This window comes from Neolamprologus brichardi, chromosome 4, assembly GCF_056152115.1.
Source record: "Neolamprologus brichardi isolate AB-2024 chromosome 4, ASM5615211v1, whole genome shotgun sequence".
NCBI classification, from domain to species: domain Eukaryota; kingdom Metazoa; phylum Chordata; class Actinopteri; order Cichliformes; family Cichlidae; genus Neolamprologus; species Neolamprologus brichardi.
The window spans coordinates 992,554-1,013,969 of record NC_142107.1 but is presented as its reverse complement, the minus strand read 5'-3'; the positions used below and the strand labels follow the sequence as shown (position 1 = coordinate 1,013,969).

At 40.1% G+C, this 21,416-nt stretch overlaps 1 protein-coding gene across 4 annotated transcripts in view; it reads left to right on the top strand.

Moving 5' to 3' along the window:
* The window catches only part of plppr2a (phospholipid phosphatase related 2a), a 70,412-nt gene that overhangs the window by 1,975 nt on the left and 47,021 nt on the right, over positions 1 to 21,416 (top strand). For all 4 annotated transcript variants that reach the window (XM_006805039.2, XM_006805041.3, XM_006805040.3 and 1 more), the window contains one exon: positions 5,181 to 5,308. In XM_006805039.2, the coding sequence (XP_006805102.1) occupies positions 5,216 to 5,308 (93 nt within the window). In that variant the 5' untranslated portion in view covers positions 5,181 to 5,215. The remainder of the gene's footprint in view (positions 1 to 5,180; positions 5,309 to 21,416) is intronic.

The window sequence follows — 21,416 nt, the reverse complement described above, 5'->3', positions numbered from 1 at the left end:
TTTCTCCAAAACTGCATCAGGGTAAAGATCTTCTTTTCCTCTCTCTCCAAACAAATCTCAATATAAAGGGCTCCACTTTGCTGGAGAAAAAGGATATAAATTGCAGTATATCCTGTTTATCTGTTGCCAGGTTCAGACGGCACAATACCAGCCCAATTTTGGTCGATTCAAGTCACACAGGACATCAGTTCAAGAACTGTAAAATGGAGTAGACAGCCTGCATCATAAATTGCCAAGTCCTACCCACTGGCATCTTTTAAGGGGTCAAGCATGATTGCTTGGGGAGCAAAAGACGATTTTATGTCTCTATAATGCCCTAATCTGACTTGGTGATTATCATGACAAAAATATTGTGTAGTCTGAGTATACTACAACATGCCTGCATTTCTTTGTAATTATACCTTCAAAATGCCAGTGGTGGTAATGTTACTATGCTGCTGTCTCCAGCTTTTTTATTTCAAGTAGTGCTGACCAAGTTCTGACCACAAGGCATCTCCAGTTGCTACATAATTGCATGAAATCATCACAGAATCATTTGTATCTGAGGCCAGTCTGAGGCCACTAGCTGGCCAATTATTGGAGCATCTCTGTTAGTCTGTCAAATGCACATTACATTTATTAATCCAGAATCAGCCTTTGGCCCACTGATTCTAAAAATTCTTAAATACATGTTGTGACTCAACTTTTTCCCCCCTTTTCCCCATTTCATCAAAGGATACACTCAAGTTTATATCACTTTCCTGCTTTCAGTTAACACACTTCATGGACTGTTAGGATCAGGCTTCTGCTTGCAATCATCAAAAGTAACTTCAAAATCTTTTGGTCTCCCAAAGGGAAATATCCACCTCTTAGCCTGACCGATCAAGAGACTGCATAATCTTAATGCACACAGAGCTCTTTCAAGGTGGTGGAGTGCTCCCCTTCACAGTCCCCTGAAGCAGACACTGGTGTAGTGCGGATCCGAGTGGTCCCGAGCCTTGTCAAATCAAGCTATTGGTATCAGTTCCAATAAAGCCTGAAGCCAGAGCTCTGTAAGCTGAGGCAGTTAATGTGCAAAAGAAGACATGGGCAGTGTATATCTGGTAATGTAGCATGAGTTAGCAGGAAAGAATTCAGTCTGGTGCTGCTTTTAAAGCTCTTGTTCCTGTTGTTTAAATATGCTATAGACTAAATAAAATAGACATGACAGTCAACACGAAAAAGACTGCGACATTAGACAATACTGCATGTTTGAGGTACCAATTTAAATATATGTATTTAACACTATTCAGTGGTTCAAATACTGAACTTAGAAGATAGAAGCTAAGTATCGATCCTATTGAGCTAGTATTGATTTGGCACCGATACCAGCATTGGTGTCTATACTATCAATATTTGGATTGACCTTCCCAGCTATAGCTTTCACTTGCTAGGGGGAGTTTCAGAGATAGGCTCTGATTAGTCAGCATTAATGTTCTTTAAAAAACTCTATTTCACTAGCTGGGCCCACATCCTCATTTTAGGATTGACAGCGTTTTAGTAGGTAAAGGTGAATGCTTGGACATGAATTGAGCTGCGGTTTGGGGAAGGCCTCAAAGGGGACTGGCGACGGATCCCGGGCCTGGCAGATTCCCATGTACTAAATAGAAGTGAAGAAGTTAAAGAATTGAGAACAAGGAGGGAGGGAGGGAGGGGCACGTAAACGAGAATGAACAGTTTGCAGAACTGGGGGGAACCTATATAGATGGCAACCGGAAGGAGCGTGTTTGGAGGCGTGGTCCCGCTCCTGAAATTCAAATACATAATCTGCAATTAATGATGTAAATACAGATCTATCCAGGGCCTCCCCCTCTTTTACCCTGTGACAGCTGGGATAAGCTTCAGCCTGACTGGATACTGAATTGAATAAACGGTTGAGAAAACGGATGGATGGATAATGTGAATATAGTAAGTCATTAGCTTTGCATGGCTTGGGATGATCTGATACATTTTACATACATTCATACATTCTAATTTTTCTGTCAGAATATCTAAAGCTGTGAGATTTGTGCAAAAAGGCTGCAGATTCTTCAAATAACCTGCACAGCACTGATTAACACTCTTGACCTGATGCAAGGACAGTAAGACTAAAAAGATCCATGTCAGCCTCTGGCTCTGTTTTTGTGCTGCATGCTGAGCAGCGGACAGATTTTCCCATACTAATTAGGCTGCAAACCTGCCACCCAAATCAGCACTTGGAGAACACTTCTGAGAAAAAATATAATAGCGATATCAAATGGGATGGCTCAGAAGTTTGCTTATACCCCAAAGGAACGTGACAGGTTTTATTATTCCCGTTCTTGATGTCCCACTTATTAGATATTAATCATTAAAAGCTTCTCCGCTCATCATTGGCCACCTGAGTAGTTTCTCCCAGGACTACATCTACAGGAAATCTGCTACCGCCAACTCACTTTTCCACCCGGTGGCCAAACTGTAGGAGAGAGTCTCATTGTGCTGCCTCCCACCACGGAAATGAAACACAAAGTAACACTTCCCATCAGCCTCCAGAGGAGAAGTAACAGGAACGATTCTTCCCTCTATCTCTGTTTCTGTCTCTTCTCCTCCTCACTGCTGGTTTCCATTACCTGGGGCTTCTGCTTGTTCACCCTGGCAGTTACTTTTTTTTGGACAAGTATCACATACCCACAGCTGTACAGACACACACAACCAAACAACCTCTAAAAGCAGTCTTGGTTGGCACATTGCGTTGTTCTGGGGGCTGCTAAGAGCTTAGCTTCATGCCTTATTCATCCCTCAGGCCTATTCTTTCCACCAGTGCAGAAGAATTTAGGAGGAGGAAAGCTGTCCGGCACCTAACACACTACTCACCAACAGGATAGAGGTCAATCTGATAACTTCTGGGCAAAAAAACAAAACAAAGAAGAAAATCTTTTATTTCTTACTGCTTGTCTTCTCTCATCTACTGTCTGTGTATTCTATGTGTGTTTAAAGTGAACTTGACAACAGGAAATTTCAGGGTCTATATCAAGCCTGTGAAATTTTTAGAAACGATAATGTCATAAAACCAGAAAGACAACACTAACTGTAGCTGAGCACTCCTACTCACTTTGGATGTGACAACAGAAATCAGACTGTACATGCTGCTGGCACGTACAATCTCACAATCCTTGTCTTTTTGTGTTTTTTACACAAAGATTTTTCCCTTCTGTCCTCATTTTTCTTGAAATGTGTGTCACTGTATTATCCCTAATAAAGACACAGACAGATTGTAGATTGTGGGATATGTTACAGTGACACTGGGGAAAACTGGTTTTAGACAATGGCATGACTAAAATTAGTGTGAATGTTTGCAGTGAACTTGCAATGTTGTTGCATTTGAATGGGTGTTAGGACGTGGTCTGCTCATTCACAGTCAGGAGAAGGTGCTAAAACTGCAACAAGACAGAGTCAGTCTGTTTAATTCTCATTAAACAGAAATGAAAATATAGTCCAGCCAGAAGCTCAAAGATCTGAAACGGAAATTCAGAAATTCCTCTGCAAAGAGTGAAGTAGTTGCTGCAGGACAACAATTTAACTGCAAGACGACATAGGTGCTCTGCAGCCTTGCGTTTATATAGGAATATAACAAAAATACAACCAATTTGCAGCTAGTGTAGTCAAGTTTCCTGATGCAAAGAGACAGATCACATACTAGTTCCCTCATTGCACAGGTTGACTCCGAAGAATTGCATAGTGTTGGCAATCTGTCTGTGGTTAGAAATTAGAAGGCAGTTATTTGCAAATGTTCCCAAATTGCAGTCAGTCTAAGCTGGCTATGATTGTGATTCTGTCCACTTGCAATCCAAAGTGGTTGCTCAACTGCTTGCAATTGATTGCTGAATGGAAAAAAAAACAACAACCAAAAAAGGAATAGTTCAACAATTGTGTAAAACCTCCTTACAGCAGCAGAAATAACTGGCAAAACCTACTATTCACACTATTCACAGCTCTGTGATTTCTGCAGTCTCTACAAACAAAAGAAACACATCCAAATACACTATATGTTCTTCCCAGAAATTAAATTGTTTACACTCATTAAATTGCGAGCTGATGCTATGCATGGAGCTCTTGAATAAACTGTATTGTCTGGGTAATGTTGTCTGTCTCTACAACTAGCTTTGGTGGGCTGTTGTGGCTTTATGCCAATATTGTACCAGCTATGCATTTGAAACAGTATTTCTGGGATTTTATTACATAAAATTCCTGGGACATGTGTAGACCACTCTGTTGTGCAGTTGGTTCAATTAAATTTTATTTATATAGTTCCAGTTTATAACAGCAAAAATCTGCAGGTGATATAAATAGAAGACACTCAACAATATTAGATAGAAAACCCCAACAAGTGTTTGATGACAAAGGGAAGGAAGAAATCCCTTTAAACAGACACAGACAGCAGAACCAGGCTAAGGGACGGGCAGTCCTCTCCCATGAGGGGAAAGAGATAAGGGGAAAAACGCGAGGACAGAGAGATAAGGAACTCTTCTGGAAACTCTAGGAACCACAACTAAGCCTGAAGTGTGAGAGCCAAGTGCTCTATTAGAATAATACGGTACTACAAGGTCTTTAAGATATGATTATTCAGGACTTATTATGAGTAAAGATTTTACATTCAATCCTAAATTTAACAGGGAGCCAATGAAGATAATTTAACATGGGAGAAATATGATCTCTGCACTTCTTAGACAAATGAGCAAAATCATCAAAAATGACCTATTCTGAGAAGATCTTTGTGTGTTTCTCACTCTTATATATATTAAATCTTTAGGTATGACAGGCACACTTTTCCCTTTTTAAATTCAGACTGCAATAATGCAAAATAATATTTACTCACAGGCAGTGGCAGAACGTCAGTAAAAGGAAGACAAATGAATACATTTATTTAAAAAATCTAATGTAAATGATGGCTCACAGCATGACTGGTGAGCTCATTAGAGTAGGTGTACTAATGTTAGGGCTTTGGGTACAATCTGCTCTTAGAGTTTGCAACAAAATAACAATAGAAGCATATGAAATAACAGCAAAAAAAAGACATCAAAGAAAGCTTCAGATCTATCCAAAGCTCGTTTGTCCTGAATGGATTTTACTTAATCTTGCACTCTGGGCATGACCTCAGGGCTGGCAAGCACACTCATCTGACTTACTCTCTCTCTGTCTTTCAGGATAAGGAGGCAGAAAGTTGGGCCTGTTCAGGGGGATGTTCAAAGAAACAAAGAGAGGGATGGCCGTGGAGGAGAAGCCAGGCGTGAAGAGCAGCAGCTCCATCGTTCCCTGCTTTCTGTTTGTGGAGGTAAGCAGTATGGACATGCTGATGTATGGCTTGCAGTTTCTGCACTAATCCTGTGTTACACTAGGAAGGAAAACGGTTTTCAATAGAACTGATGAAATCACCAGAAAACTCCTCACCTCACTTTGCAGATCATGCAAAAAGCTCGACCAAATCTCCTGTTTCATGCTGACTCCAGTTTTATCTCTGAGATTGCCCGTCGTGTTAGCGAGGAGAGACCTGAGAAGTGACTCACTATTTAACACCCAGCTTTAAGCGCTTTCATCTCTTTACATCCCTACAGTCTCAGCCTCAGCGGTAACATTTTTTCAGGCTCTCAACAGTGGAGTTTGGGACAGCTCAGCAAATTGCTGACATTCTCACTTTGTGTCACGCGCTCTGCTCTGTTCCAGCACCAGGGGAAGTGGTGGCTTGGTAAAGTGGCTACAGTTGTTCTGTGGCATGCTGAGGTTTTTTCCAGCACATTTGTGAACTCCATGATTCATCGAGGTAGTTGTGGATGTGGCATGCTGAAAATTCTCAGAAAAACATGCTAACATGCATGGACACACACACCGCTACATCCCTTGTGGAAAGGGTGCTCTACATTGTTTGTGAGAGCAGTCAGACAGATGACTCAGAGGGCTGTGGAAGTCCCAGAGCTTTCATCCATTTGAAACTGAGGTGGTGAAAAGCACAAACTGGTGAGGTAATCAGACGATCTGCAATCTAATTAGACAAAGCTAGCGGTCCAGAAGCTCATTGGCTTCAGCTAAGCCAACCATCAGCTTTTTAGGGAGCAGTCTTTGCAGTTAAAGCATTGTTCTGTTAGAGATAAGAGAAGCTGTTTGCACCATTGCTTTCCAGGTGCAACCACAGCATCCTTTTGGATTTAAACATTAGGATTCTGTTTAGTGTTGACAATACATGTGCAGTGCACAGTGTATGTGCTGGATATAATTTGCACTTTATCTACAGATGGGTCTCATTAAAGGAAACTTTGAACTAGGTGAAGTTTTTGAAATGAAATGCACCTCTCTAGAGGACACGGGAGAGTTGAAGAGTGAAGAGAACACAAAAACAGACATGAGACAAAACACAGTATGTGGGGTGAAAAAGACTGACAGATGCTGTTTTTCCAAAAACAAGTTATGTCTTGTTTTGCCTGCTGATTTCTGTCAAAATTCATCCTTTCCTGCAGACATAACTCAGTCAGATCTAAACACAGCCTGATGATGCACATTTTCACTTCAATGTGACAGTGTAATACAGTACTAGTACATCTCAGAAAATCAGAATAGCACAAAAGGGTTTGCTCCTTATAATTGAATTCAAAAAATAAACTTTATCACATTCTATACATGCACTGCATGTAAAGTGAAATATCACTTTATGTGTGAAATAAGTGAACTCATGTTAGAATATTTCAATATCTCATAAAATCAACCAAAAAAGGATTTGCAATGCAGAAATGTCCAACTTTTGAAAAGCTTGTTCATCCATACACTCAATGGGTGTGTTAGAGATCTGTTGTTTTCCTTTCTTCAGCTGTTAGTGCATTCATTGTTTTATATGTGGATGCAAGAGTAAGAAATAAAGGGGTATCCTGGTGTCCTTTTGCTGCCCTTTATCTGAACAGCTCAGCAAATTTGCGCTGTGCACCTACTGTACCAAACTGTTTCCAAGGGGGGACCTGAATAATGTCGTTACACTAGCCAAACCCTTCATCAGGCTACCAATGAAACACTGGTGTCTTTGGTTATAATACACTCTAAAAGCTCTCCATTAGGTCACTCCGCCATATGCCTCCCACACACTGGTGCTCAGCCTTCAGGTCTCAGTCAATTCCCTTGCTAACTCTTCATCTATGTGTGTCTGTATGTGTATGATTGCACTGTGATAAAGAAGCCTGGCAAGTAATCGAGTTGAAAGAAAGGAGGCAAGCAGCTGTTACCTGTAGAGGCAGAGTAGTGAAAAAAGGGTTTCTTTGGCATGGCAGAGAAAGGTGCAGGTAGCGCTTAAAGCTTCTAAAGCTATTATTTTATATTTCTATATATCAAATTAAGCAATGTTTAAACAAGAGAATGATTTAAATCTTGTATGGCACAGTTGCAAAGTTATGAGCTATTAGCCAAATTCATTACTGCATTGAAAATTACAATACTGGTGGAGCACTAATGAGGGACAGCAAACTGATGGTTTGCTCAGTCCTGCCTCCATCTAAATTCTTGAACTGTTAATTCTGTATTTAAGAATAACTGGCTCCCCATTTATGGCAACTATTGGTAGCAGAATTAATCCACTGCCGCAAGCTAGCTAATTAAGCTAACACTGTAATATTAAACAGGACTCACTTTGACACACATGTGAAATACTATATTGTTGATGTGCACCATTTAACATACCTTGAAATATAATAAACTAATGAAGACAATTTAATCATGTGGTCTTTTCACCATGTTAGTAATGATTGGTCACTGATGTAGGAAGCATAGCATAGCTAGCAGTCTTGGGGAAGCAATTTTGAATTGGTACTTTTCTATACTCCTAGTTACTTCACTCAGACATTCTGTGCTTAAGTAGAAGTACAGATACTAGTGTTAAAACATACTCCAGTAAAAGCTGAAGTACTGAGTTAACTTCTATTCGAGGGATCCCCCCTCCCCTCAAATGTGTCAAACCGAAAGTAATGAGCCTGTTTTAAAAATGAAAGCAGAGATATTTGTTTAAAAATGTAGGAAGTAAAAGTAAAAAGTTGTCAGAAAAATAAATACTCAAGTAAAGTACAGATACCTGAAAATTCTAGCTAAGTACAGTTCGTTACCTCCCACCTCTGTTAAACATACTATTTTAGGCTACTAATACATGGCGCCTGCTTTTTCTTTTAATTCTCTTTATTTTAGTCTTTCGATTGTTGATTCTCTATTTGTCTTCACAGTTTTCTTACTTTACTTGTAGCCAGTTGAATTTGCCCAGATTTATTTTTCTGCCAGAATGAGAGCTGTTTGTTTGTCTTCTCCATGACTGAACATGGGTAAAGAAAGATCCAATTAAGTTTTGGGATGGATATGAATTTCTTTGTCTATAATTGCAAAACAGGGCACAGGCCTTGGAGGAGAATGTGTTTTCTAAAAACCCTCCTTGTTTTGTTAATTTTCCGTCTGTTTAATGTTTTAGAATTTTTCCCCTGGATTCACTGAGTTTCATTATGTCGAAAGCATATTGAAAAAGTAAACAGAAAATAACTGCATGTATGTATTTGTGGTTGTCAAGCTACAAACAGACTTTTGTTATTTGAAAAAGAAGTTTGGGGATTTTTTTTCTTCTTTTGACTAAATTGATGTGTTTTGTTTGATGATGATCTTTCTGTAAAATGGCAATGGGAATGACATGGCAGTGGATGATCTACTAAAACATTCATCCCTGATAAATGGTAATACTAGATGCAGAAATACTTTGCTGTGGGCAGGTACACAGCCTCTAGAGATAAATAGTGTTTACAAGTCATTCTACAGTTAGACATACCCTTACAACAGACTTATATTGATGCAAGTTGGAAATCACAGCACTGAGTCACTGTATAAACTGGGTTGTCTCATTACTGATACTGTTGCTAAGCAGACAGAAAACATCACAGAGCTTTTTTCTCTCTCCCACTGCTTTTTAAGGGTCGAATTTCTTTTGAGGCATCAAAGTTGTTTTTTTTTTTGCAGAACAGTGGTTTTCTAACTCTTATGTCTAAAATATGGCATTAGAAGGTGCCTTCTAAGCAGGCAAGGAAAAAAAAACTTAACAGAGTTTTCTTGCCCAAACTTCCATATAATATGACAGCTGCCTGTGTGGTTTAAATTCAAAGACACGGCTACAATAACAAACCCATTGTTAGTTCAAAGAGTCCAAGTTACATTCATAATTTTACCTGGATGTTTTCCATGCATTCAAGTTCCCAACCCTGGAGCTTCTCACTGTAAATTGACAGTGTTAACTATTGAGCCACTACACTGCCTTAAATAACATTACATTATTGATTGTGAGGTGCTTTAGCAGTTTATGTTGCAAATGTGAAGCAACAGTGATTGAGGGATGATTCTTGGAGATGACTGCATATTCTGTGATTGTCAAGGGTTTGTGTTGCTGCTTCTCTGGATACTACAAGCTGCCTATAGCATTTAGTAATGTGACATGGACATGCAAATGAAATCAACAGACACTACAGATTTCAATGGCTCTTAGCCAAGCAACAGGTACGAGCATGCTTCCAGAGACAACAGCCAACTGTGACTGAAAGGATAAATTCAAACAGGAAGAATTCTTGATGACAGAATGTAATTTGAAATGCAAGGACAGACCTCACTCTTACTTTGGTAGGTTTTAATTCATGCTTATTCTTAGTTGTCACCTGGCAACTGCTGCTCGCCATGCTTACCTTCATAGGATACTACTGCCATCCTGTATCCCAGTATATTCCAGTTCATGGTGAATTTAAGTCCTGTCTGAAACTGAAGGAAAAAAGAAAGAAAGAAAAGACAACGAATAATTTCTTAATTAATTACTTCAAAAATAATGAATGATAATGATTACCAGCCATGGTGAGTAACCACAATTATTGCTACAGTGCCTAATCTGCTTACTGACCCATAGGAAGCAGTGTGAGCAAACTACAGTTAATATTTCACAAATAGGTTTCCCGCAAGGAGTTGTTTGGCTGGTTAGTTGGGAAGTAGTAGTTACTCACTAACCAGTCATAGAAAAATGGATAAACAGAAATACTGAGGCCTTTGATAAATGAACAGAAACTTGTAGCTTTAAAAAGCATTTTCAGATTGGATTTAGCTAACTAACACACCATTGAGAAAGGGCTTGTTATGGGCAAAGTAAAAGTTCTTTAATACCAGAAATATTTTGTGCTTTTACAACTACTGCTTCCTAATGGCAACAAAGAAGAATTCATGTTTAAGGCACTTCCCCATTGTTTTCACTTTTCAGACTGTCCAGCTTTTATATTGTCAAACAAACAAAAGACTGTGGTTTAACAGAGTTCTTCTGGATGTCATAATATGGGAGTTGGATGCGCAGATCAACTATTACATTGAAACCATCAGTTTAGTATTGTATAGCTCTAACCTGTCATCGCACAGACATGGGGCCTCTAAGGTTGCCCTGTTGTATCATCAGGAACAAGCAGCAGAGTTTTCAAATCTCAGGGTTACAGGATGGGGCGTGCAACCCTGAGCAATTATTAAGCACCTTATGCGTTACAGTGGGGCAAACCAGTATAGTGAGGAAGCCATGGGGGCGTGTTATTAGTGTGAAGCATGTTTAGATTGGGTAACATCCACATTGATGCCAGCACCTGAGGATTCCTGGCAGAGCACTGCCCTGTAATGTGCCAATCAGTGTTATTTATTTCTGCTGGCAGTAGTTGTAATGTTGTTGCTAAGTGATGTATATTTTTAAATTGCATGAAGAATGTTAATAATTTCTCACTGTCCTGCAGTAGGAACAGGTTTGACAATACCTATCAAACATGTCCCTCCACATCTTTAGTGTGTGTGTGTGTGTGTGTGACAGTGATCCATACCAAGCCAGAAGGACCTGCTCTTTTATTGAGCCCTACACACCTCATCAGCAGTTACCATGGAAACCAATCAGCCAGACTCATTCTCCGTCTGTGCTCTTTTTCTTCTGACTCCTTTCATCCTCTGTGCCCTAATCACAAGTCACAACCTTTTCTATCAGTGCTACCCACTCAGCCATCTTGTTCTGTGTGTCTACTCTATCCCCTCCATTTTGCTCTGTCATTTCCCATTTTTCAGTGTGATTCCCTCCCAGCTAGCACTTATCTTTGGTCTCTGGTTCTGGCAGGATTTCTCCCAGCCCTTCACAGCAGCACAGATATCAACATCACCTTTCATTAATTTCAAATGAATCCTGTTTTACCGTGTTCAATTCTATGTTATCGTCTCTGCTCCTAATCTAATCCCATTCTGTAAAGGCTGAGACAAGAACTGTTTTAACCTTTGTTACCTAAATAGCATATTTAAAAATATATTCTGTAGACATTTTTTCTATTTGTTATCTGATAGGTGATACTCTCTCTACCTCTGCACCTCAAAAAATATCCTTTACCATTTGGAGAGACACCAGCAAATTTGCTGTTTAAACGAAACTTTTGTTCAATGCTAATCTACTGTGTGGTTCAGTGTAGAGGTGTTTTCAATTGTGAAGAACCGCTGATTACTCTTATCTAAACCAGTGGAGCACCAGATATAAAGTCACCATTCTGTCAGTTTAAATACTTTTTACAGGTCTCCTCACAAGTTGAACTAAACTGTTCAGTCTGACTTCTGTCATTAAAATGTGGTTGCTGTGTTAAAAACGTACCTTTTGCCTTTTCATGCTGCTATTATTTAGGACAGCTAATTGTATAATTTGTCCTTTTGGGGTGTAGGAGTCAAAAAACAGAAGTGTGCAAAGGCCAAAGTAGTTTTGAGCCTTAAAACTATGGTTGTGCATTTCCTTGAGACTAATAAAAACAAATATAAGATGTCCAAATACTCTAACCCATATCATGCCAATAAAATAAGCTGTGTAACTACTGCTTACATAAAAACCAAGAGGATAAGTAGCAGCCAGACACTGCTAATTAAATGCACTTGATTAACTCATTATCAGCAAGTGGGAGCTCCTCAATAAAAGCAGACATATTGGCAGTTTGCTGGTCTGGAGCACTCAGGTGTTTGTGAGAACAACCTACCTGGGAATGGATGCCCCAAATTCACCCCAAGTTCATACTGTGCAAAGAAATTGTGAAAAACCCAAGAGCTGTGTGTCAGATATGTTAGCATGTTAAGTGTTAAAATCCATGACAATTTAGTTAAAAATGTATGACAAGTATGACTTGTTTGAAAGGATTGGTAGGAGAAATTCTCTTCTCTTTAAGAATAAAATGGCAGCACTGTGAAGTTTGCCAAGCTGCATCTCAACTAACCACAAGCCTTAGGGAATGATGTCTGCTGGCCAGACAAGCCTAATGTGACGATGTTTGATCATAACACACAGCAACACATTTGGTGAAAACCAAAACATGGCATATCAGCACAAACACCTCAAGCCGACTGTGTGAAGATTTGAGCTTGTTTTTCAGGCCATAGGACCTGGCACCTTACACTCTCTGAGTCAACCATGAACTCCTCTGTAGAGTCAAATGTGACAGCTAAAGCTTGGCCCAAACTGCTCATGCTATAGGACAATGATCCCAATGACAGCAGCAAATCTGCAACAGAGTGGATGAAAGAAAGAAAGAATCATGGCTCCACAATGCCCCAAACAAAAATGCAGACTTTAACTCCACTGAAATGCTGGAGTACAGCTGTGCATAAATTAATGCCTCAATGGACTGAGGCAATACTGTAAAGAAGTAATTTTCATGCCCTTGTTAAGGTTAAAATTAGGATGTTAGCCATAATGTTTCACACATCAGCTTTTATACGCTTCCAGTTTTGATAGTGTGGGTGCCACAATTAAACTGAACCAAATATGACTAACTCACATCTCGATCATCCCTGAGCTCCTTTGCTTAAAAAAAATTAAATGAGAGGCGATGGGTTACATCTTGCACATCAATCTCATTGTTTTTGTAGATCCATGAACAAATTTTCACATTTTTGAAAGTAAACCTTCATTTCTGTGGTATATATACATCCGTTCCTTTGGTGTTGCCTCTCAGTCTGATGATTTACAGGCAAAAATGTCTCCACCAGAGGGCACTGCTGTAACACAGCTAAAGCTTTCCTGCAAAATGCAGCATTAACTGTGTAACTTGTTTTGAACTTTGATCTTTCACATAGTTTGATTACTCGGTTTTCTCTCTTAATTCACTTTGACACACAGCACATAAAAACAAAAAAACTCTCGAATGTGTCACACGCACACACACACATCGGTCTCAGAAGCCTCATTAACACCAGAGTGACATGCAGAGATTAGACAGAGAACACTTCAGCATCACATCAGTGTCTTGAGCTGCCTCCTCAGCTGCTATAAATAGGCCAGAGTGTTTAATGGTGGATAGCTGATAGCTTACCAAGTCTCACGAAGTCTCCCGGTGTAGCCAACCACATCTCCTCCCCACGCAATCAAACCTTTGCATGCACACAAGGTCAAATGTATGGAGAATGAGATAGACAGTCAATAGCCAGAAATACTGAGCTAACTGTTAAATCCGCTCAAACAAAGGCAAACCCTGACCCACAAAACAGATGCTGTAATGCTGTATCTGGGGTGTGATCAAGCGAATTATACTAGATGACTTCTTTTACAGTCCATCTGGTTAACTCTATAAGTAGAACTCACAGTACAATGCTGTGCTCTAGCTTTAATTTTTTTTTCTTTTTTGTGCAAGTTCTGTGGCTTAGCTGTAGTTGAATGAGTGTCTTATATGACATATAGATTGTTCTGAGACCTTAGCTAGTAAAACTGAATGTGTTATTGCCTTGTATGACTGACAGATTCACCAGGTTAGACAATGCTATTTTGACAGTGAATGTAATAAAGATGATATGAAAAGACCAGCAGAAGGTTATGGTTTGTTGGCAGAGCAATTTAGAGCTGCTTGATTTTTGTGTCACCGTGTCTGTTTAAAGCTCTGTGCTGTGAGGTTACCTAACCTGTATATATTAAATCAAAAATCTCTTCAAAATGTCACAATAACAACCAGGATTTTCCCTTAAAGGACAGATCTGGTGTTGTATGTTGTATCTGTATTCAAAGAAGATAATGATAGACAGTACAGGCTTACAGGCATAAAATCTATGTGTTTATGGGAATCGGCTCAGTGACAGATTAATAAGACAAACAGTGTCAGGATGCAGCTACAGTTTTTTAGAGCACAAGCAGTAGGTGATAGTTTTTCTTTTTTCATGACATTTGTTGACAATGAAGAAAAATCTCAAAAGATGCATTTTGTTGAGTGATCACTTGTGGCTGATCCAAAAGCAAGCCAAAACTCGACAGCATTAAAAATGCTTTATGGTGTGGTTGTTAACCTATTTCACTGTGAAAGATTAAATGTTTGAGACCGAGAGGAGACATAAACCCAGTCTCAGAGGGTGACAAGCTAGTGTACTCCTAGTGTTTGTCCTGAGATGACACGAAATAAATGTGAGGGTTAAGGTGGGAATAGAATGCCAAACCAAACATCTGGATTCATCTGCATTGCTAACCCCTTGGGAAATAGGTGAGCAGCCACGTCTTTTGAAGCATTTTTATAATAGAGTTGTAGCTCAAAAGATATATACTGGGACTGATCATACTGCTGACTACTAGAACTTTATGTCTCAGTTTGGGAAGTGAAACTCTAGTATTTCAGTCTGTTACTAATATTACTAGTGTGTCTGTCCATTGTACTCATACAGTTTATGATTGCAGACTGCTAACTAAGCTAACAATATTAGCTTCACCCTGTGAAGGTTGCAGTCAACTGAATTCTGTTTTTCTACTCCTCCCAATTGAAGTGCATAGTCCTAGATAAAGTTGGCTACTGTAGGACAAACAACTCTGAGTGCAGGCTAACAGTCCAGTGTTGACCTGAGCTGTCAATATGTGTCCACATTGATTTACTCTGTTGGAGGCTGTAAAACTTTGTGAAAGCTGCCTGATTGTTGAGGATAGTCTGAACATTTCTCTCAGTAAAGCGCTGCTGTTTTGCTGACGCTAGCTGCTGTCAACTAGCTGTTAGCAGCTGTTAGTTGCTGTCAGTTGTCGTTAGCTGGCATTAGTGAAAGTTTGTTTAAAGTTGATCTAAGATTGTAGGACTTGGACTCTTAGAAAATAAACATACATTTGATACAATATGAGACACAGTACAGTTTGATTCATACTGTTTACCACTGGGGAAAATTAAATTTTTAGCTCACGTTAGGCTAACATTAGCTGACATAACAATCACTTATAATTTACCAGCTTTTCTTGTTTAGTAAGCTCATTGTCAGCTGTCTGGAGACGGGAGGGTCGCTTCTCTAATCTTTTGGCAATAAGTGATTGTAATTGTGTTATGCATTTTTTCCAGTGTCAGAGCCCCAGTGTCATATTTTGAGGCCAAATTAACTCAAATTAAAATTTCCCTCCTAAGAGTTACATTCACCTCCACATTTAACTTGGTCTCAGTCACATACTTACAATACAGTTAAGGGGAATGGCGATGCCTATTCACATTTTTTCCTATTAAATGAACTCAAAAAGTAAGTGAAATTTATACATATTTATTTATAGATATTTCAGTCTCCAAGAATCATCACAGCAGGAACCAAAATGTTATACTAGTGCATAAACCAGTGGCTGGCAATATGGTAGCTACATCCACCTTTTATTTACAGTTTGTGCTCTGGTTGAAATAATGCATGGTAAATTTAGCAATAAAAAATATTCTGATGATTCATCAAAAAAGAAGGTAAACCAGCTACTGTAGTCAGAGTGAGTAATACATAGACTGCACACTGTATAACTTGGCAGACAAGGAGTTAGGAGCATGCAGCAGATTGTGGGCTGGTAATAGCTGTTTTGCTGCAGTGTAATCTCTATATTTTGTATACACAAGGTTTCCCCGTGGAGATACGTGCACTGCAGAGGTGGATTTCTTGCTGCATCAACGGCATGCAAAGAGGTGGATCCCCAGCAGCATGCATGGTTGTACATGCACAGTGTTATCTATTAAAAGACTCCTACAAGGCAGTTTACATGGTGACTGGTATGCAGTGAAATAAGAGCACTAGGAGAGGTGTTTTCTTTTTAAAGTGTGAAAAAGAGGGCTGGATTGGAGGATGATTAAAGCAGTGCTTGCTCCTCTCATCTCTTTTTTACTGATCCCATTGGACTCCTTTTCCTTCAGACTTTTTTTTTTTTTTTTTTTTACAGCAGAATGTACAAAAGCTCCCACTCTTGCATTCTCTTCACATCGGTCCCGACCCTACCTGCCCATAAACAAACGCACACACATACTCACTCGGAGATGGACTGAAACTCTCTGGGCGGCCCTCTCCATCATCAGCTCACCTCTTCGTCCTGCTCTTACATTCACACGCACTATTTCAGTCTGCTCCCATCATCTTCCCACCCTCTCTCGTTCTCTGAACACCTGTTTTTCTCCTTCCTCTATTTTTCCTTTCGTCTTCTGGGACTTGCTAAATGCACCGTTAGTTCTTTCTTTTTTCTTTGTCCTGCTCCACATTTTTCACTCTTGAGCACTCTGCCTAAACTTTTCAAATTTGTACTCTCGTTCTCATTCAGCTGCAAAAACCTGACAAAGCAGGGCCATTTACTCTGCTTACAATGCCTATTTGTCACAATGGAATATTTGTATAGATTAGGTGCTCAAGGCAGCTCGAACTATTATTGCTTTAATATAGCTGTTTGTCATCATTTGAGCAAAATATCAAGAGAGTACTGGTGCATGGTACAGAGTAAGGGAGGAGGAGACAGCAAATGTATTTTCCTGTCTGTCTATCCAGGTATCTGTATGAAAGATAATATTACAACCAAATCAGATGACACACTGGATCAATCTGCACCAAACTTAGATATAGTCTCAGAAAACTTTATGGAGCAATGCTGGGCAGACCATGTTCAGACAGAATCGATAAGAGACAGTTTGGCAGAAGCTGCTGAATCATTAGTTGTTAGTGGTGAGGTTTAGTGACTCGCTTCAACTGTTGCTTTCACAGATACAACACAATTACACAAGACTGAGACACCGTTTTGACATAGGCTCTAAATGAAGCTGCAGATGAGTTTCAATTTTAAGTTCTTGACATGAATTTTGAAATAGGAGACAAAGTTCTTATTGTTACCTACAGTGAACCTTAAATCAAAGTAAAGTCACTCCAAGAAGCACTATGATTAAATATAATAATGTTGGTGTGCTGGTGTTGTCACCAGTCCCTGGGGAGGACCTAAAAACTCTGGTAACCTTTTGAGGTTTTGCAGATATGCAGACACTGACTTCTTGAGGTCAACTTGTCCTCCGTTTCGGTGGCTGACAATCACGGTGACAGTGTAAGTTCAAGTGAATAAGGCCCCAGTCATGCATCCACCTGTGGCTAGGGAAAAGCTTGTATTCCCCAACTGTTTGTGATTGCTTTGGTTGCTAGCATATTGCTGTGGTAGTGACGAACTTGTGTGCAAACACTGACCAGCTACTCTCCGAGCTGTTGTGAAATCATGAAAAGTGCAGCAGACAGCAGAAATGGACACTGCTTTCAAAGTAAACATTTTGCTTTTATTTAAACACACATTGGCTGCAACACTTAGGAACTTGTACCTTATTCAAATTTTACCACCACTAGTGGCTGGCAAGTATTTGCAGACAAACATGATTGTTTTTTCAGGAACTGATCCCTTTAGTTGTGGTGAAAGGAACTCTTAATGCTTCTGGAAGAATGGTCAGAAATTCCCATAAACAGACTCCTAAACCTTGTGTAAAGTCTTCCACTGAGAGATGAAGCTGTCACGGCTGCAAAGGATAGACGACATCATAATAGACCCCATGGATTAAAAATGGGATGTCACTCAAGTTCATATGTGTGTGAAGGCAAACAAGCACATATTTTAAGACATAATGAAGCTGCTGATCAGATGAAGGTGGTATCAGTAGAAATGTCTGTGTTACTCAGACATTAATGAACGTTGATTAATATTTAGACCTGCTACTTCTCCTCAGCCATCAGCCTTACTTCAGCGGATACACCAGCAGTTCTGGGTGTTGATGGATTTTTTTCCCGTTATTGATATTACTTCTGGCAAGAAGTGCATTCAAGTTTATCAGAGTTTTTAAGTAAAGAAATTAATCTTCCTGCTGTCTTCAAACAGGGATGCCTTGCTTTCTTTGCCCAGCTGTTACTTTTCAAAATGAGTAGCATATTAGTTTCTCTTCATTGGCTTCCTGTTAAATCCAGAATTGAATTCAAAATCCTGCTCCTCACATACAAGGTCTTAAATAATCAGGCCCCATCTTATCTTAATGACCTTGTAGTACCATATCACCCTATTAGAGCACTTCGCTCCCGCTCTGCAGGCCTACTTGTTGTTCCTAGAGTATTTAAAAGTAGAATGGGAGGGAGAGCCTTCAGTTTTCAGGCCCCTCTTCTGTGGAACCAGCTTCCAGTTTGGATTCGGGAGACAGACACTATCTCTACTTTTAAGATTAGGCTTAAAACTTTCCTTTTTGCTAAAGCATATAGTTAGGGCTGGACCAGGTGACCCTGAATCCTCCCTTAGTTATGCTGCAATAGATGTAGGCTGCCGGGGGATTCCCATGATGCATTGAGTTTTTCCTTTCCAGTCACCTTTCTCGCTCTCTATGTATTAACAGACCTCTCTGTGTTGAATCATATCTGTTATTAACCTCTGTCTCTCTTCCACAGCATGTCTTTTATCCTGTCTTCCTTCTCTCACCCCAACCGGTTGCAGCAGATGGCCGCCCCTCCCTGAGCCTGGTTCTGCCGGAGGTTTCTTCCTGTTAAAAGGGAGTTTTTCCTTCCCACTGTCGCCAAAGTGCTTGCTCATAGGGGGTCATATGATTGTTGGGTTTTTCTCTGTATCTATGAAGCGCCTTGAGGCAACTTTTGTTGTGATTTGGCGCTATATAAATAAAATTGAATTGAATTGAATAGCATTATCCAATAAGCTGTTTTAATTCTTTAAATATAGAGCTGTTCGGGCAGCATGGTGGCGCAGTGGTTACCACTGTTGCCTTACCACAAGAAAGTCCTAAATTCAATTCCACCACCCTGTTAGTGTGGGTTCTCTTTGGCTTCCTCCCATAGTCCAAAGAAATGCAGTTAGCTAGGCTAGGTTAAATGAAGAATCTAAATTGAGTGCAAATGGTTGTCTGTCTCTATGTGCTGGCCCTGCGGCAGACTGGTGACCTGCCCAGGGTGTACCCTGCCTCTCATCCTATGGTAGCTGGGCACAGCTCCAGCCCCCCTGAATTGGATAAGTGGAAGAGAATGGATGGTACAAATATTAATGTAACAAATTGTTTATGCTTCACAAATCATTGTGCACCATGCTGTATGCCCAGCTAAATGGAGTTGATTGTGGATGGTTAGCTGTTCTGTCCTGCATTTAGTGTGAATAGGATTCCTCTCACTCTGACTCTAACAGTGTGTAATGGACCAGGTGCGAGCCCAGACTATTGTTCTAAAACTATAACTATAAACTATATAAGACTATACTGGTGTACTCAAACAAAAGTAAAGTTGTGGAGCGGTTAGCCTTAGAAGAACTGCAGAGTCAGATCGTAAAATCTGTTTCGAACCTCTTCAACACTTTAGGGCAGTAACATACAGTTTGAAAGAAGAGAAGTCAATTTCATCCTTTTGTCTCCGTGCAGGCAAACTTACAAACCTGAGCCCTTCATTCGTGAACACTTCTAGCCACAAGGCTTTTTAACAGTGTTGATATATAACAGGGTATACTGCACCAAATAAACTGGGTTTTTATTGTTTTCTCCCCCTTCTAGTTCTCTTAATGCCACTCTCAGCAGAAAGTCTCTATTGTATTTAGAATGACAGATTAGAATCAGCACAGACCGCTGAGCCATGAAGCTACCGACGGCCGCCTGTTAGCTTCCAGTTCACATAAAATAACACATATTAGGATGACATGATGGAAATCATCCCGTGCGTAGAGCTAGGGTCATGGCCTTTCTTTTATTTAATCAAAGGCTGAGAGGAGAACCAAAGAAATGGAAGTGGGAGGGCGGCGTGTGGGTGGTGTTGGTGGTTGCACTGGCAACGTATTGGCTAGTAGGTGGTGTTTGGCTTCAAACCTAGGTGGTGATACAAGCTCCAAATCCCAGTAAAAGAATACAAGTTTACAGTCTTTGTGGGGGTTTTTGTTTTGTTTTTGTTTTTTTCTGGAATGTGCAGCAGAGGAAACCAGATACACCAGTTACTCAATAATTTATCACATTTTTTGTTCTGTGCAGTTTGTCATGGTGTGAAGCTCCTCTGCTTCAACACCGAAGAGCGTTACCATTGAGCACCGTAGATGTGTTTTTGTGGCATTCGCGGCAGAGCAGCAAAGCCGAAGCGCTGCTGCAGGTCTGACAAAAGCACATAGAGCTTACACATGTACACCCCAGTGAGACTTTGTTGTCGTGTTTCATGTATGTTTCATATTTTCAACAAGGTGGCTGCTTTTTATGCTGACAGCACTGGGGATTTGAGACTATGAGATGGATTCCACAAAAAAAAACAAAAAACACCTGAGTAGAAATGATATTTTTAAAAGACAAACAGTGAAAAAGAAAATAGAGCAGAGGTGGAGGCAGCAAGGTAATTTTGCTGCACCCCACTTTGCACCTGTTCCCCAGCACCCAGTCTGTGTTCTTTCACCGTCATCGTCCAAACTCCTCTTTCAACCCTCTTTCCTGTTCCATTGTTTTTCAATCCCCTGCTACCTCCGCTACTCTTCTGGGCTTCCACCTCTTCCTCCAGGACTCCTGACATGCTGGCCAGGTGCAGTGTAGCGTGTGTTGATGGCAGGCCTCTTAATGGATAGCATGTGTCTGATGGTGGACTCCTGTGCCTCTCCTGTGCTTCTGCTCTAAATCCTCCATCTGTAAAACACAAAACTGCTCTTTTAGGTAACACAGCTTTAACAGCATTCAGGGAGACACGTGGACCTCCAGAGAAAGAGAGGGAAGGAGAACAACACAGGAAAGACAAGCAGCGATCGTGACCCTCGTTAGAGCGCTGTAGCTTTTACTTACACTGTGGAGACGTGGAAGTGCAAATCTTAACATTTATCAATCTTATCAGTCTGAACAACTAAACATTTTATTGGTAATCAAATCCGTGGCATTCTCTGGTTTACACTTTTTGTTAAATCTATCTGATTGATTTACAACCTTAACAGAAAGAGGGCAGCATGCTTCCAGCAAAAAAGTCATTGTTGCGATGCGATGACGGAAACGAAGCACTCACTGATGTGGATGCAAGGAGCTGAAAGTGTACTCTTTAAATTCATACTATCACTAATGTAAACCTGCCATTTATGTCATATTTCTACATTAATTCTGAAGTATTTCCAACAATACAAGTATTAATGTACAGTACTGTGCAGAAGTCTT